Source organism: Macrotis lagotis, chromosome 7, assembly GCF_037893015.1.
Source record: "Macrotis lagotis isolate mMagLag1 chromosome 7, bilby.v1.9.chrom.fasta, whole genome shotgun sequence".
In the NCBI taxonomy this organism is placed as follows: domain Eukaryota; kingdom Metazoa; phylum Chordata; class Mammalia; order Peramelemorphia; family Peramelidae; genus Macrotis; species Macrotis lagotis.
In genome coordinates this window covers 93,888,947-93,906,986 of record NC_133664.1, presented here as the reverse complement: position 1 = coordinate 93,906,986, position 18,040 = coordinate 93,888,947, and the positions used below count along the sequence as shown (strand labels likewise).

General features: G+C 33.7%; 1 protein-coding gene across 1 annotated transcript in view; it reads right to left on the bottom strand.

The window, feature by feature from the left end:
* Positions 1 to 1,672: 1,672 nt before the first annotated feature.
* RHEB (Ras homolog, mTORC1 binding) overlaps positions 1,673 to 18,040 on the bottom strand; it is a 72,469-nt gene continuing 56,101 nt past the window's right edge. The window contains exons 4-8 of the mRNA XM_074193320.1: positions 17,239 to 17,321; positions 5,843 to 5,899; positions 4,988 to 5,035; positions 4,151 to 4,232; positions 1,673 to 2,187 (exon numbers count right to left, since the gene is read on the bottom strand). Of these exons, the coding sequence (XP_074049421.1) occupies positions 2,095 to 2,187; positions 4,151 to 4,232; positions 4,988 to 5,035; positions 5,843 to 5,899; positions 17,239 to 17,321 (363 nt within the window). The 3' untranslated portion in view covers positions 1,673 to 2,094. The remainder of the gene's footprint in view (positions 2,188 to 4,150; positions 4,233 to 4,987; positions 5,036 to 5,842; positions 5,900 to 17,238; positions 17,322 to 18,040) is intronic.

The following is an 18,040-nucleotide window of genomic DNA, read 5'->3' as shown; positions in this document are numbered from 1 at the left end:
ATTATAAAGGACATCCCAAAACCATTCCCTTAATCTGAATTAAAGCTTAGTGATATTCATTATGGAGCAATGATTTTGCAATAGCAGAAAAGGAAAGCTATAAAAAACTGTTGTTACTCTTAGTGTTCAGGAGCAGAGATTAGGGAAATGAATTAGAAATGCTGTACAAGTGAGAAATTAGCCTAAACAAAATTAGCCTAAACCTTATAATTTCACTTCAACTAAAGCTTTAGAAATTATGGGTCAAATCAACAAGTGAAATTTTTGCACCAATGAAAGACTGATGAATATTTGTAAATGGTGTAATATGGATTGAATACATTGGTTCAAATTGATTTTGATCAGTCTGTGGTGAAATATATTACAGTGCATATCACTTTTTTATTTTCCCATAAAAGAAAATATGATTTTTAAAAATGTAAGTTACATTATAAACTTAACATTTGAGGAAATAAATGGTTAAGTTTTTCCTAGTAAGAGTCAAAAAGTAGAGGTAAACAAAAATATTTGAAATGTCAAGTTTAAATCTGGTGGGAAGACAACATATTTGTCACACTATTAACAAACTCTACGTGGTCTAGATTGGTTTGCCCAATATTCTAAGATTTTTATAACACAAAGAGGTCTTTTAAAATACTTATTTTATGTTTTTTTTTTTAGTTTTTTAGTTGGTTTTTTTTGCAAGGCAAATGGGGTTAAGTGGCTTGCCCAAGGCCACACAGCTAGGTAATTATTAAGTGTCTGAGACCGGATTTGAACCCAGGTACTCCTGACTCCAGGGCCAGTGCTTTATCCACTGTGTCATCTAGCCGCCCCACTTATTTTATCTTGTAAAGAATACTTTCAGATTATAAATTGGGAGACAAAAATGTTAAATTCAAAATTTCCATAAGGACTAAAGTCACAATTCTCAAGTTAAATTAGATACTCTCAATGAGAAATTAGATGTTTTACTGTGCAGTACTCTTGAGTCTCAAGATTCAACTTCATGGCAAATGTTTATGGATTAAGCAGCTAAAGAAAAAGTGTGCACATGCATGTGGCTCACTCACTTGCTGTCTCTCTCATTCCCTCTCTTTAGTTCCTTTCTCCCGCCCCAAGCCCTATATGTGTGTGCACATATATGTATATATGTATAGTCATCCCTAGTCTGGTCCTCTTGCATGGTGGGAAAGTGATCAATAATAATTTTTGACTACTGAAACAAATGAAAAATCTTCTAGGTCAAACGAACCAAATAACCCCCTTATAACATATTGGCAGAAAACATTCAGTATATGAAAGATTAAAAATCTTCAATAAATCTTATTAGGAAAAAATACGTCTATTCAGTATTATTTGAAAGAGACAACTATAATGCTTTTTGGTTTTTGTAGATGGATAAGAAAATATGGCAAATATCATTTTTAATAATAATTTAGTTTTATGTAATGTTACTCATTCCAATTTTCTGGATTTTCTTAAATGATCCAGTTGTCAACAGAACTTTTTCTTTCTAGTTTGCCATCAAAGATTGATCAGGTGTTCTGTGATGCCTTCCAGTGTTATATCAAGATGAGTTTTTTCCTCTTTCAGTTGCCTTCATTCTACCTAATAGGTTCTTAGAAAACAAACCCAAAATATTTCATAAAGATCAAAAGTAGGAATTGAAAAGGAAAGCTTTAAAAATCACATTAAGCAACAAAACATATGTTTGCAGCTATTTTATTTACAAGTATACATTTAACACAATGAAAGAAACACTGATATCCAAGCCTAGTTAAGAGTAGTGTAACAATATGTATCATTTTGATGATTACATTATTTTAACCAACAAACTACACTGAAAAATTAATGCCAGTAAAATTCTTGGTCATAATATTAAGAAATACAATATATAAATTGAAAATATGATTGCTTAAAATTTGAAAATGGAAGTGAAGCCATTTGGACATAAGTCAGAGTTGAACATAATCTGAAGGGAAGGGGGGGAAAAAAAGCTCTGACCCAAGGTTAACAGAAGAAAAAAAGAAGCATAGTTTCTTAAAGGATAATGGGCAGTTTGCTTCTTCAAGTAGACTATATTCCCAGTGTCCTCAGGTTTTACAGTGGAATTTACATTACTGAGCATGAAGACTTTCCTTGAGAAGCTGCCCCATCAATTTTTTCTGCCTCCAAAATTATCCTCCTAAAAACATCAACAGCAGTCTGGAAAAGAAGAAAGTAAAGAATGTTAATTTTGAGTAGAATTTTCATAAATACACATCTATTGCTTGTAGGTATAGCCAAATTTAGTAGTTTAATTAACTTAAATCTTCATTATATTAACATTCCTTTAAAGAATCACCTAACATTCCATTATAGGAAAGGAAGCATTAATAATGAAATGGGCATACATTTTTCCATCTGAAATCTTTCAGCTGTTCAGTTTGCTTCATCTTTTCCTACTATGATTAAAAAAGACTTTAAGAGAGGTAGCCTCAATGTTCTCATCCATAAAATGAAGGAGCTGGGCTTTGTGATCAGGTTCTTTCTAGCTCTAAATTTACAGCCATTCAACACAGCTTTGGGTTTCTTTGAGAATAGTTCTCAAACAACTTAGTTTTAATTATTTTAAGTTAAATTAAAACATGTCACATTTTCAATATTACAAATTACCATCATGGATAAATGTCCCACACACTTATGTGGGCTTTTGTTTAATAATGAAAAAGACTCAAGAGATCACATCTGAAGTCTCCTTTTCTTCCCATCTCAGGAAGGCAGGATTGTACAACAGAAAGAGAATTGTTCTAGAAAGGAGGCAGTCTTACCCCAATCTTCAGTTCCAGTAATAACTCAATGTGGGACATTGGGCAAACCTTTAAACCTGACCTAGGAATGCATCATATATTGGAAAATTACATTGATTTTGAAGACAGGAAGTCTGAGATTGAACACTGAAAGGAAACTTAGAAGTCATCTACTTCAGGCCCTTTGCAGATGAGAAACTGAAGCCTAGTGGGATAAAATTATTTTCTCAGTAAAGCTGAATCCAGGTTCCTTGACTTCAAATCTAGTAACTTTTCCACTATATTAGGCTGCAACTAAAAAAAGGTCATTCATTGTCTTCAACATCTTCAATAATATATTTATAACAATATATATTCCATGATCTCACAAGACCTGTTTTAAGTACTCAGATTAAAGTCACGATTTTACTGTTTTTCAAAGAAGTCAAAAATTCAACAGAAGATAATTGATTTTCAAAGAATGTGGTAAGAATATCAGCCACTGATTCATTCAAGTAACCCGATCTTCAATTTTATAAACATTTACCTAATTTCTCCAGAAAAGATTCAATTATGAAAAGTCTGAAAATTTAATGTATTCTATTATACATCTCTAATATATATTAAAGTTTAAAATGGCTATTTTAATGGTAGATATAGACATAATCTCTAAACTTCTATGCACTTTAAGGATTCAGGGGAAACATTCAATAGCAAAAGAACAGCTAAGTATATCTTTTATGAAAATAAAAATAAACAAAAAAAACCCTAAAAGGTGGGCTTAGAACAATAGTTTATGTTTCTATATAATGGTCTCCAAATGTCTCTTCCTTTCCTTTCTCCTCCCAACCTAAAGCCCATATGGCTTTGTATAAAGGAGGAGATATAGTTTAGAGTAAACTCCTTGAGACCACTAGAATAGTATTTAATTTAAGCCTGCAACTTGGACACAAGGACCAAAGTAAAAATGTATCTTTGCCTAGATGGACTTGGACATTCTGTTTGTACCCAGACAAGCATATTAAATAACTATCAGGTAAAGAGGCAGAGGGAAGCACCACTGGTTGACCTCTGAAGGAATCAGAATTTGAAACCACACAGGTGAGTGTATTCCAAGTATGGAAACATGTTCAAAGATACAAAGACAGGAGAATGTGGTGTAGAGGAATATAGCAAGAGGCCAGTTTGGCTGAACCAAAGAATACAAGGGGAATCATAAATTTAGAAAAATAGATTTCTTGTAAAGGCTGTAAATGTCTAAAATTGGAGTTTGTACTTATTAGGTAACTTTGTGTGTATTATTATATATTCATATTAAAAGTCAGAAACAAGATTATGGTGATTTCTAATTTTTTAAACAATAAAATCTGAAGTTGAGAGAACAGAGAAAAACATCACACCTGATTTTCTTTAGCAGAAGATTCCAAAAAAGCTGCATTCCAAGATTCTGCTAAAGCTTTCCCTTCTTCATAACTGATCACTCTAGAGAAGACAACAAGAGATAAAGGGATAAAGGGATCAAGATAAAATATCTGTTAATGATTTATGGAGACAATGTTTTTTTAAAAAGAACAGTTTTAAAAAAAAAGAACAGCTTTAATATTCAGCATCATTATTAAATAGAAGTTTAGGTGTAAACTCTTATACTAGTTGGCAGTCAGAACTAATACAAGCCAAAGGATTTTATTACATTCTAAACTAACATTTTAACAGGGAACATTATTTACACAATGGTATTACCCAACCATACCCAAGGTAAATTCTATTATAAATTCAACAAAAGTCAAAATTCCAACTATTTTCCTACTATAAAATTTTGTTGTACCAACAACTATAGACAATAAATGATATTTGTTAAAGAACACAGGAAAAGTGATTTCCAGCAATGTGTGATCTGAACACACTATTCAAGTGTTTTTCATGAATAATCAAGGAAAGGTATATTTTACATTATAATTGGACTTTGAAAATTTTAATTAAGATCCTACTACTGTGTATTGTTCCCTATATTTAGAAATTTAGAATTCTAAAAACACAACTGCTATAAAAATAAAGGGGACAGCTAGGTGGTGCCCTGGAGTGAGGAAGACCTCAGACAATTATTAAAACTGCCTAGCTGTGTGACCTTGGGCAAGTCACTTAATCCCACTGCTTTAAATAAATAAAATAAAAAAATAATAAAAGTACAATTCTTTGACTTGCAATTCATAAAGCAATGTTAATTGTTAATTACATACCGTTCCATATGTAGGTCTTTCTTATTTCCAACCAACATAATAGGTATTCTATTAAAAAAAAAAAAGAGGGCAAAACTTATTAGAGTATATTATTGCTTCACAAAGATTTGGAAATTGGAAATTGAGGGAATGGTTAGACAAGTTTTAGTATCTCAATGTGATATACTACTTGTTCTGTAAGAAATCATGACCAGGGGCAGCTAGGTGGCATAGTGGATAAAGCACCGGCCCTGGAGCCAGGAGTACCTGGGTTCAAATCTGGTCTCAGACACTTAATAATTACCTAGCTGTGTGGCCTTGGGCAAGCCACTTAACCCCGTTTGCCTTGCAAAAAAAAAAAAAAAAAAAAAAATCATGACCAGTCATTCTTTGAGAAAAGCCTTGCATGAACTTATCCAAAGTGAAATGAGCAGAATTGGAAGAGTATTGTACACATCAATAGCAACATTGTGAGATGATCAACTAAAAATGGATTCAGCTCCTCTCAGCAGTTCAGCGATCAAGGATAATCCTGAGAGACCTCTTATGGAAAATGCCATTCCCATCCAGAGGAAAAAATATGGAGTTTGAATACAGAGCAAAGCATATTATGATCCCTTATTAAAATTTCTTTTGTTTTTTTCTTTCTTTTTCCTTCTCTTAGCTCTAATTCCTCTTTCACAACATGACTAATCAAATATGTTAAATACAATTGTTCTTCTGTAACCTATTTCAGCTGCAAGAAGGGAGGAGAAAAAGGAGAGTAGTAGGAAAATGTGAAACTGAAAAGCTTGCAAAAAAGATCAAGGTTGAAAACCACTTTTGCATGTAATTGGAAAACATAAATAAATGAACAGGATGAAATTTACTACTTACTGGACTTTCCCCACCATATCCAACAACTTGCCATGGATAACTTTAATCACTTCAAAACTGCAAAATAAAGACAGTAAAAGCACATATCAATTTTATTAGGGTTGTGACATTTAAGAGACATGTAATCAAGTAGTTTGTATTTTAAATTCCAAATCTATCCAGGAAAAACTCAACTTGGAAACCATTTAAACTGTTTGGAATAGCTTTCTTTGCCTCCAGAGCATTTTGTTATGTGCATGTTAAATAACATAAGGAATCAAATAATTCTGATGGAAAACTTGAAAAAAGCAATTCATCTATGATTAAGAAAAAGTAAAACAATGGCAGAATAAAAATTGCATTCTATTTTCCAAAGCTTACTTCCCACTCTTTCTTAAAGATAACATGAATAAAGAATATGGAAATATATTAAACATGATTGTACATTTTTAATTTAGACTATTTGCTGCCGGGGGGGGGGGGGGGGGGAGGGAAAGGAGGGAGATGGAAAAATGTGAACCTGAAAAACTTCCAAAAGGATGAATGTTGAAAACATGTATATAATTTTAAAAAAAACCTAACATTCCAAAAAAAAGATATTCAAAAAATATTTTCAAAAGAGATCACAGGGGTGGCTAGGTGTCTCAGTGGATAGAGTACCTGAGTTTAAATCTGGCCTTAGACACCTAGTTGTGTGACCTTAGGCAAGTCATATAACACCATTGCCTTGCTAAAATAAAAAAAAAAATGAAAAGAAAATCACCACAAAACACCATTCTTTAGAAATTTAAGATTAACTGTAATGAATTTAGCTATTTTTACTAGTTTGCTAAAGTCACTAAACATTCAGAAGTATATACTACCTATTGTAAAAAGCAATAAGAGATAAATTAATACCAAAGAATTCAATCACAAACATTTAATTACTCAACATTAACATCCTGGAAAGGACTTTGTGATTTTTGAATATACATAAAAGCTTTTTTGTTGTTTTGAAAATAGAGGTACCTACAAGATCACTGTAAAAGAAATTTGGTGAGATTGGAAAATCTAGACCTAGAGGTAGTGGGGCTTTCATTCAAGGTATCACTTAAAGAGAACTAGACTTAGCAACTTTAGCAAAGTCACAGAATAAAAAATAAACTCTCATAAATCCTCAACATTTCTATATATGACTAGCAAGATGCAGCAGAAAAAGCTAGAAAGAGAAATCCCATTCAGAGTTAACTTCAGACAATATAAAATACCTGGGAGTCTACCTGTCAAGGCAGACTCAGAAATTTTTTGAAAACAATTACAAAACACTTCTCACACAAATTAAATCAGATTTAAATAACTGGGCAAATATCAACTGCTCATGGATAGGCCTAGCTAATAATAAAAGTGACAAAGAACAGAGAAAAACATCACACCTGATTTTCTTTAGCAGAAGATTCCAAAGGAAATCTTCCAAAGAAAGGGAAGAGACATTTGGACAAAATCAAAATTCCAAAAAATTACTTTAATGAATTAGAAAAAATTGTAAGTAAATTCATATGAAGAAATAAAAAGTCAGGAATCTCCAGGGATTTAATGAAAAAAGGTGCTAAAGAAGGTGGCTTAGCCCTACCAGATCTAAAATTATATTATAAAGCATCAATCATCAAAATTGTCTGGTATTGGTTAAGAAATAGAGTGGTGGATCAGTGGAATAGACTAGGTGCAATAGCAGGAAATGATTATAAACCCATAGAGTCCAGCTACTGGGATTAAAAACTGTCTTTTGATTAAAAAAAAAAACTGTTGGGAAAATTGGAAGTTAGAATGGAAGAAACTTGGATTAGACCTCACCTCACACTCTATACCAAGATAAGATCAAAATGGATACAAGATCTAGACATAAAAACAATATCATAAGCAAACTACAGTTTACCTGTCACAATCTACGTAAAGGGAAGCAATTTATGACCAATGAAGAGCTGGAGAACCTCATTAAAAATAAACTAGATAATTTTGATTACATCAAATTAAAAAGCTTTTGCACACTGTAACCAAGATCAAAAGAAATGTAGTACACTGGGAAACAATTTTTTACGACTAGTGTTTCTGACAAAGGACTCATTTCTAAAATATACAGACAACTGAGTCAAATTTCTTTTAAAAAAGACAAGCCATTCCCCAACTGACCAATGGTCAAAGGATATGCAAAGGCAATTTACAAATAAGGAAATCAAAGCATCCATAGTCATATGTAAAATTGCTCTAAATCACTAGTTATTAGAGAAATGCATAAAACATCTGAGGTACCATCTCACACCTCTCAGATTGGCCAATAGACTAAAAAGGACAATGATCAATGTTGGAAGTTTTGTGGGAAATCTGGGACACCAATACATTGTTGTTGGAACTGTGAACTCATCTAACCTTTCTGGAGAGCAATTTGGAATTATGCCAAAAGGCAACAAAAATGTGTAATACCCTTTGGTCCAGCAAAACCACTACTGGGTCTATACCCTGAAGAGATTATGAAAAAGGGTAAAAATGCTCATAGCAGCTCTGTTTGTGGTGGCAAAGAAATGGAAACTGAGGGAATGTCCATCAATTGAGGAATGGCTTAACAAACTGTGGTATATGTATGTAATGGAACACTATTGTTCTATTAGAAACCAGGAGGAATGGAAATTCAGGGAAGCATGGAAGGAATTACATGAACTGATGCTGAATGACATGAGCAAAACCAGAAGAACATTGTACACCCTAAAGCAACATGGGAGTGATGATCAACCTTAATGGACTTGCTCATAACAACAGGGCATCAATCAGGCAGTTTTGGGCTATCTGTAACAGAGAAATACCATCTGTATCCTGAGAAAGAACTGTGGAGTTTGAACAAAGACCAAAAGCTATTACCTTTAATTAAAAAAAAAAGGTATCTTATTATGTAATTCTGCTATATCACAGACTATGTTTCTTCCTTAAGGATATGATTTCTCTTATCATATTCAACTTAGATCAATGCATAGTATACTATGGGAATGATGCAAAGACTAACAAACTGCCTTCTATAGGGGGGTGGGGGAGGGAAGCAAGATGGAGGAAAAATTGTGAAACTCAACATAAATTAAAAGAAACTTCTAAAATTAAAAAAAAAAGAGAACTAGACTTGGACAGCTAGGTGGCACAGTGGATAGAGTACTGGTCCTGGAGTCAGGAGGACTAGTTCAAATGCGACTTCAGACACTAATAACTGCCGAGCAGTGCAATTCTGGGCAAGTAACAACTCCATTGCCTTAATGAAAATTAAAATTCAAAAAGAAAAGAGTACTAGACTAGAAGTAGGCTCAAATCTTGCTTCTGATACAAGCTCTTCATGTGTGACCATGGGGTTAAGATATTTCTTAAAACCTGAACTGTTTGTCTGTAAAATGGGGCCAATACCACCTGTAAATACCTACCTTGCAAGGATATTCATAAAAGCAAAGAGACTGTAAAATGTGTTTCAAGCCTAAATAAAGCACAACAACAATAGCAGCAGCTGACACCTATTATCTAGAGCCATAAACACCATTAGTAGTCAGGTGATCTTCAGCAAATCATTTAACACCCCAGCTTCAGTTTCCTCATTTGTAAAATGAAGAGCTTGATTTTTCGGAGGCAGTTAGTAGGTATACTTATTAGTTCTGTGAACCAAGGCAAGTCACTTTGCCTGTCAGTCTCAGTTTTCTCACCTGTAAAACAGGGATAATAACGCCTGCCTCCCTCCCTTCCCAAAGTTGTGAGCATGCAATGAGATAAGATACAGGTAATGTTTTTGCATTATCTTACCTTAAAGAATTATATAAATGCTTTTATAGTGGTATCTTTTTTCCAAACACAAGTGATTATAAGCTCTACAAAAACATCCTTCATCTTCTTATTCCCCCCAAAGAGAACAGTTCCTTAATAAATAGTTGACTGGTCATGATAAACTGGAATGGACGTAACATTTGTTAACAAGGAAATAGTCCCATTTTTTAGTTTTTCTTGGGATCCCCATACTTAGCCACCATGTCTCTGCATTCAGGTTAATTCTTACTTCTATATCTTTCTCCACCCTTTTCAATGTTGTCTGTTCTCCATGCCCCCCCCCCCATAAAAATAAGCACCTTGAGAAGGCAGAGGCTAGTTTTCTTTTTCCTTAATTTGTAACTTGAGAACTTATAGAATATCTGGCATATAGTACATGCTTTTCCCTATCTCTCCTTTTTCTCCCCCTACACTTATTGAAGCAGTTGCAGAGGCCTGTTGCTATCCCTTTTGCAACATCTCTCAAAAATGCCCTCTACCCACCCTAGCTGCCTCCTCTCCTCTGACACTGCCATCACTCTAGAGCAGGCCCTTGACTGATTACATCAAAATCTACTGGTACACTGGCCTGCCTCAAGTCTCTTCTCACTCCAATCTATACTTAATTCTGAAATCAAAGTGATTTCCAAAAACCCAGGTTCAACCTTGTCACTTTCCCACTCAAAAACCTCCAGTGGCTCCGTACTGCCTCAAGGATCAAAGCCCTTTCTAAATCTTTCCCTCTCTTACCTCTCAAGTCCTCTCACATCTTGCTTCCCCCATGTGGACTTTTTATATCCAATGACACTGGCCTCCTAGCTGTTCTAAGAACAAGACCTTCCATTCTCTCAGCCCTGCACATTTTTTGTCCTGCATGCCTTCTCAGAGACCTGACAACTTCCCTAAAGTCCCAATTAAATTCTCAACCCCTTGTAATACTAATGCTGTCCCTTTTGTCAATCGTTTCCTATTTATTATATATATATATATATATATATAACTTGTTTGCACATGTCTGTTTTGTGTCCCCAATACAAATTGTGGGGTCTGTGAAGGCTGGTTTGTCTTTTGCCTCTTTTTGTATCCCCAACATTTAGCAAAGAGCTTGAACATGATAGACACTTATTTATCAATCAGTTGATAAATACTTTTTGTTGTATATTCTCTAATTTGCCAAGGACAATTTTAATACACGTGAAACTAAATGATATGAACAACATACATCCAACATACAAAATAAATCATTTTTACTGTTTTGATGTTGAATTGTTTTAAAAAAATTAACCATAAGATCTTTTAAAAATAGAAATACAATGTTCTTCTGGTTCTGCTCATCTTATTCAGCATCAGTTGATGCATTTCTTTCCAGGCTTCCCTGAATTCCCATTCCTCCTGGTTTCTAATAAAACAATAGTGTTCCATCACATACATATACCACAGTTTAGACATTCCCTCAAGTTTCCATTTCTTTGCCACCACAAACAGAGCTGCTATGAGCATGTTTTTTTACCCTTTTTCATAATTTCTTCAGGGTATAGACCCAGTAGTGCTTCTGCTGGATCAAAGGGTATGCACATTTTTGTTGCCTTTTGGCATAATTCCAAATTGCTCTCCAGAAAAGTTGGATGTGTTCACAGCTCCACCAACAATGTATTAGTGTCCCAGATCCCCACATCCCTTCCCCAACACTGAAAATTAGAAATCACTGAAGTTCACTTAAATTACAATTTTCAAAAGATAAAACTGACAAGAGTTTAAGAAACTTAAGAAAAACATTTAAATTCAGCTTTACACAGTTATGTTGACAAGTACCTGGGCATCAAATGTAACAGAAGATAGTATTTCCTTTCAATTCTGATACCAAAATATCCTAAATTTTAAAATAGTTGCAACACATTTTAAAACATTTTACTTTACAGTAATAAAGGGTTTTTTTGTAGTTAAAAGTAATAAATTTACCATTATAGGTGCTTAAGAATATAATTCTACTCATTTTTCCCTAAAACAATGATCCAGAAATGGAAATTCAAAATGATATTTCATTACACACTCATCAAATTGGTAAAGATGATACATGAGAAGGATAATAAGTGATGGAAAGGCACAGAGCAAGTGAGATTGAGTGTGAGTTTGTGTGTGTGTGTGTGTGTGTGTGTGTGTGTGTGTGTGTGTGTGTGAGAGAGAGAGAGAGAGAGAGAGAGAGAGAGAGAGAGAGAGAGAGAGAGAGAGATACTATTGGTGGAGATGTTATTTATTATTTAGTCCAACCTTCCAAAAAAAAAAAAACCACACTTGAGTTTAGGTTTACAGCTCTTTGGCAAGAAGGACAAAGATAGAAATAAAGATTACATATGTACAAAAATATTTCTAGCAATGTACCTTCAAAATGGGCTTAAGTTCTGCCTTTGAAATTGTGGTCAAGGTCCTTCACTTTTCAGTACTCCTAAGAGACAGAACAGTGTCCATTTGCACTGGGCAAGGGGAGTTTCCTCACCTGGAATTTCCTACACTAATAAAATCATAGGTCTAATAAAATAAATTTTCAAACATCAAATTAATGTAGTAGCAGCACTTTTTGCTCATTGACTAGAAACTGTATGGAATATTATTGGCTCTGTAAAAGGTGACAAATCTGCTGAGGCTCTATGCTAACCCCTGCTATATGCTAGACACTGTGCTAGACTCAGATAAAAAACAAAAAGGAAACCATCATTTGTAAATAACTGGTAGCCAGAAAAATATGAAACAACCATGTAAATGAGAACACTAAAAGACAACTAAATTTAGATGAACTGTAATGATCCTTTTCAGTTTCAGAGAAAAGATGAAACAGGTCCATTTTCCTTCTCTTCAGAAAACTGGGGGTTTATTAATATGACATATAAGAAGTGGTTGCGTTGCTGACTTTTTTTTAATGAAAAGAAAACAAGTAAAATAGGGAGCATTTTATGGAGGGAAGGAGACCTAGCACATTGGGAAATTATCAATTAAAAAAAAACAACAAAGGGGTGGCTAGGTGATGCAGTGGATAGAGCACAGGCCCTGGAGTCAGGAGTACCTGAGTTCAAATCCAGCCTTAGACACTTAATAATTATGTAGCTGTATGGCCTTGGGCAAGTCACTTAACCCCATTGCCTTGCAAAACAAAAACAAAACAAGCATGAATAAAACTTTTAAAGAACAAGTTGTAAATAATTAAAAGCTATTTTAGTTTTGGGTTTTTTTATAATAATGTTATATCTCCTTATTTGTTTTGGTTGACATTTTTGCTAAGTTCAAAATTAAAAAGAAAATCCTGACCATATTCACAGACTTCTCTTCTGATGCCTCAAAATGTGGAGGTGAAACTGAGTCAATTCTATTATGCTGGAAAGGCATGGTTAAATGGCATGGTTCTGGCAACAGATTATCTCCCAAGGACTAACCTAAGTATGGAGATGAATTCTTTGGCTACAGAAAACCATGCATGAATCAAGATGACCCTGTAAGGAAGGTACAACTGTCAAAGTCAAAGACAACAAGAAATTCCTATAACTTTATATCATAAATACTATCCCCCTCAAGATCAGAAGGTATTGGTATAGCAAACAATAACTAGTTCTTGATAAGAGAATCATTTTTGAATTGGATATATTGTCTAGTCAAGTCACCAGCTTGTTAGAGAAAAGATAAAAATGAAAACTAAAAGAATAGATGTGAAAGGGAAGGTATACATTTAAAACAATTGTACCCTGATCTACTTAAATAAATTACTGACACCAATTAGAGTAATTTTTACCAATGTAAATCAACTGCCATAAATAGAGACCTCAAAGACTACATATATATCACATCAAAATTGACCTGGTCAGGAAATACTTTTCAAGCAGATTAAGATAAACAAGGAAAACACATGTTTAACACATAAACTTATTCAATATTACAGAGAAATATGAAATATCAAAAGTACTAACACTTCAGAAACCAGAAGCAAAGGAGGGAAAACTTGGATTAAAGTAAGCTTGTTAAGAGATACAACTAAGTCATATCAATGAAACTGGAAGGAAGACTGATAAAGAGATGAGATTTTTCTAGTAGACTTTTTTTACCAAAGTCAACTGAGCCCCATATTTGAACTTGGGCATTCAGTTTAGCAGATGGTTAGTTACTGTGACCCTATTATGCTGCATAGTACAGGGCAAGTGGCAAAGACTAAATAAAACTTTAGCACAGTGCTTGGAACATAGTAGGCACTTAAAAGCTTGCTGACTACAGATGAGTCTGGCTAACTTTAAAAGGGTTCCTCCTTGGACTGAGTAGAGTGACAAATTTTTAGTTACTATAATCTAGAACAGGTATGCTCTTCCAGTCAGTGAAGGAATATCCACCCAAGTGAAATCAGAGATCGCTTGAGTGTTAAAGAATATCTTCATTTGTCACAACACACTTGAAATAATTCCTAAAGAATGAGATGTTCAAGTTGGATGGCTTTAAGTATCCCTGCTTAATTATTTAAATTATATCACTCTGGGACTACCTTCTCATTTCACACAATAAAGTTCAATGGTTATGATTCAAGCTGTGAATAATTTCAAACAATTTCTTTACGTCATGAAAAAAAGACCACAGATGGTCAACTTAAGAAACACTGCCACAGAATGTCTTTCAGATACTATTTAAGTAATCTTCAGACCTAATATCAACTACTACACTTCATGATTACATGATGTTTTGGTATTTAACAAGAATAAGCCTCACAATTAAACAGATGAAAGAAAAAATAATCATAAAAAATATTGTTAACTATTTTGTTGATGGAGAAACAGGAATATAACATTTGCCCATCCAAGACAACACCTAAGTCTGTGACAGACAGCTCCCTAATTCAAAACTATACTAGCAATGAGATCCTAGTTTCCCTGAGTTAACTGCCTATCCATAGTCTCTTATCTAGTTCAGCTGTTGATTTATTTAGGTTTTCCAAGGAAAAAAAAAAAAGGAACAATTTTCATGGTGATTCCCAAGTCCAATACAGGCTTTCCAATATAATCTTTCAGAGGATCGAGAAGACTGAGAATTAAGAACCTAACATTTTAATTTTCTCAAACCATGACTTGTACAGTAATTAATATTATAAAAGGGGAAGGAGAAAATATGTAAAACACTTGACTTGTGATGCAGTATCTTCTGAAAAATGGTACTGTTTTTCAAACAAATATGGTGTGATACAAGAGCAATAAAGTCGTTCGGTCTTTTATTGTTGTTCATATTAGATTAAGTAAATTTTGTACACTATTTGGCAATACAAATTAAACTGAAAACATTCTCAGAATGTACTGCTGCACTCAGAGACCTAGTAATATCCATAAATGTTGGCAACCAGATTCACAGATTGCCAGTCAGAAAGGCCCTAGAGATAATTTTGTATAAATGCCTTCAAGAAAACTAAGGTCTGGTGAAATTAAATCATTTGCTCTAAAATTGTAGTAGAAGCAGGATTAGAGATTGAAGTTAGATAAAATGGTTCAAATCCTAAATCTTCCATTGAATAACTATGTGACCATAACCTCTATGATTTAGATGATAGCTAGAGTCTTTTTCATCTTTTTTCAGTCTTTTCTGACTCCCAGGTCAATACTATTATACCACCCTGCCTTCTAACATCTTCAATGTTGTTTCAAACTTCTCACTCCCTTCTCCCCCCACTCTAACTCATCATATTGGTTAAAAGAAATTCCAGTTAAATCTTCATCTTCTCACCTACAGGTTTTATGGAATCTGTTTTACTTCAAATATGGATAAATAAATTCTATGCCAAGAAAAAAAGTTGAGAACTTGGAAAAGTAATAAAAGGGGTACACAATAAAATGTGAAGCTGAGGGCATAAGAAAACAATTTTTTTCCCCTTATTTGTATATTTGTCTAAAGTCATCTTAGGATGCAGTGGTCCTTGACTTTTCATTAATTCGATGAATATTTGAATGGCTCTAATGTTTGAGGTTGGGTAAATAAAAAATGAGGCAGACTGCATTCTTGGAGTTTACACAGTATGGAAGATATGGCATGTATAAAATCTAAGCTAGAATGTGAAAGAAAAAAAACAACACATGGTAATTCAAAAGAAGAAAGGTTAGAAATTGGAAGAAGAACAATTAGAAAAGGCATGGAAGTAATGGCTTCATCATCTAATTGAAATGTAACTTGAAAGGAAGGTGAAAATTAGGCAGAGCTAAGGGGAAGTGAAAAGAATAAAAGGTACTCAAGATAAAAGGCACAGAGGTGGGAAAATATCAGACTTGTTGGACAACAGTGCATAGTTCTATTGAGTGGAGAATAGACTGCAATAAAGGTAGGGTTGCAGGATGAAAAACAGAAGGCCTGAAGTATTAGGCTAAGAAGTTTGAGCTTTACTTAAGTTAACAACAGGAATACCTGGAAAAAATTTTAGCACCATGCTGCATTTCAAAGAAAATTGACGTCAACTTGAACATATTAGTAACAATTTTCCATGGATTAGAAAGAAAGGGCATTGGTTAAAAAAACAAGTACTACTTGGCAAGATTGTAGGACAAAAGTTCTAAATGGAATGACAATGTTTTAATGTGGATTGCAGCTAAGATACTGCAATAGCCCTATTGAAAATAACTTCTGGGTTGTTTTTTGTAAAAATCAAAAATAATTTAAAAATAATTATTTCCATTGCCCCTCTCAATAGCTACAGGATGAGAAGTACTTTGGTCCCTGAAACACCATCTAACCTCATCTGGGACCTTATCAAATTCAGCTGTTACCTAACAAAAAGAGTTATAAGAACTTTCAGGGTGATATAAGGAGGAGAAAGTCTGCTAAGGAGTTCCTCTGCCCCAAGCTGATAGGAAGGCAAGAATATTACTCTGTGCTTGGTAAACAAAGAAAGTTACATACTCCAATAAACATTTGCAGTTTTTTGATAGTCACTCTAATGTTTCTCTCCACTACTACCTCTAATTGAAATCTGACTATAAAATATATCTTTATGGTAAGATAAACTCTATTTAGTTTGTTGGAAGACCATGCCAACAAAATGAAGGTCCTGGATTGGATCCTTCTATGGAACACTTAACTTCTTTCCTTTTTTCATCTATACACTATTACATCCTAACTCCTACTTACTTGCTCTATATTTTTTGATGGGTCAAAGGTAATTTTTTGGGTGCTGCAAAGTGTATTAAAAACAATCCATTTCAAAAGGTATATAAAGAGAATATATATATGACTTCTTGCACCATTAAGTACAAAACCAGAAAATTTATGCTTAAACTTGTACTGTTGAAACTAGTACAGCAGCACTGATCAATATTCAATTATTTATTCTAGTCCATAAGATTAGAATGGCAAATGATATGAAGAATCAATAGACAAATCCTTTTTATTAATTCTATGATTCAAATTGAATATATGAACAACAAATATGTATCTTTTTTATTTCATGCCCCATTTGACAAAAAAAAGGCATTCCATCATTCTATTTTAATACGAATTCCACATAAGTCTTTTTTGAGGGAAAATCTTTAAAATGAATTCTTTCTTAGAAGACTAATAGCAGCTATGTTTATCAAGTAGAGCTGAACATAATAGCAATGAGTACTTATTACCTTTTGATTGATGTAACTGAGTACACAAGAATATAACCATTAATGTCTATGGAGTACGTCTGAGGAAAGATGGAATACTCATCCTGTTGGGGGGAAAAAAACCCACAATTATATTCAAGGAAATTACATAACATAAAAAGCAATCACTATTAATATTTCTCCAACGGATATTAACTGTACACTGAAATACACAAATGGACGCACTTAGTTCATTCACTATGCTCTAAAGCAAGAGTATGAAATTATCCTATTACATTTCTACTCACCAAATGCATCTAGAGCAGGCTGGGGAAGGAATGTGTATGGAGAGTGAGGTAGGACATATTTTACAAGCAAGTACCTTAGGCCTGAGTAGAAAATCAATGATGATAATAATAATAATAATAATAATAATAATAGATACAGTATACTTAGTATTGCAAAGTTTCTTGCATAATGATCATCTAAGTCTCACAATAATTCTGCAATGTATTCACAAGAGGTAATTCTCCCAATTTCACATGTGAAAAAACTAAGGTTCAGAGATTAAGTGACTGCCCAATGACCACTTTATTCTAACCCAGGGCTTTTCTTTTCCAAAAACCCTACTACAAAACTGGTTTTTACTAATTGGTTAAGATGAGTTAATTGTTGACTTCTCCCCTAAATTTCTGAGGAAGGAAAAAATATAAAAAAAAAGTTACATGAGGAATGAGTTGAAAATTGAGTAACAAAAAGAAAATCTGATTGGGGGTCAAAAGATAATACATTTCTCACCTAAGCCCTGCCATTAACTAGCTGTATGATCTCAAGCAAATCTTTT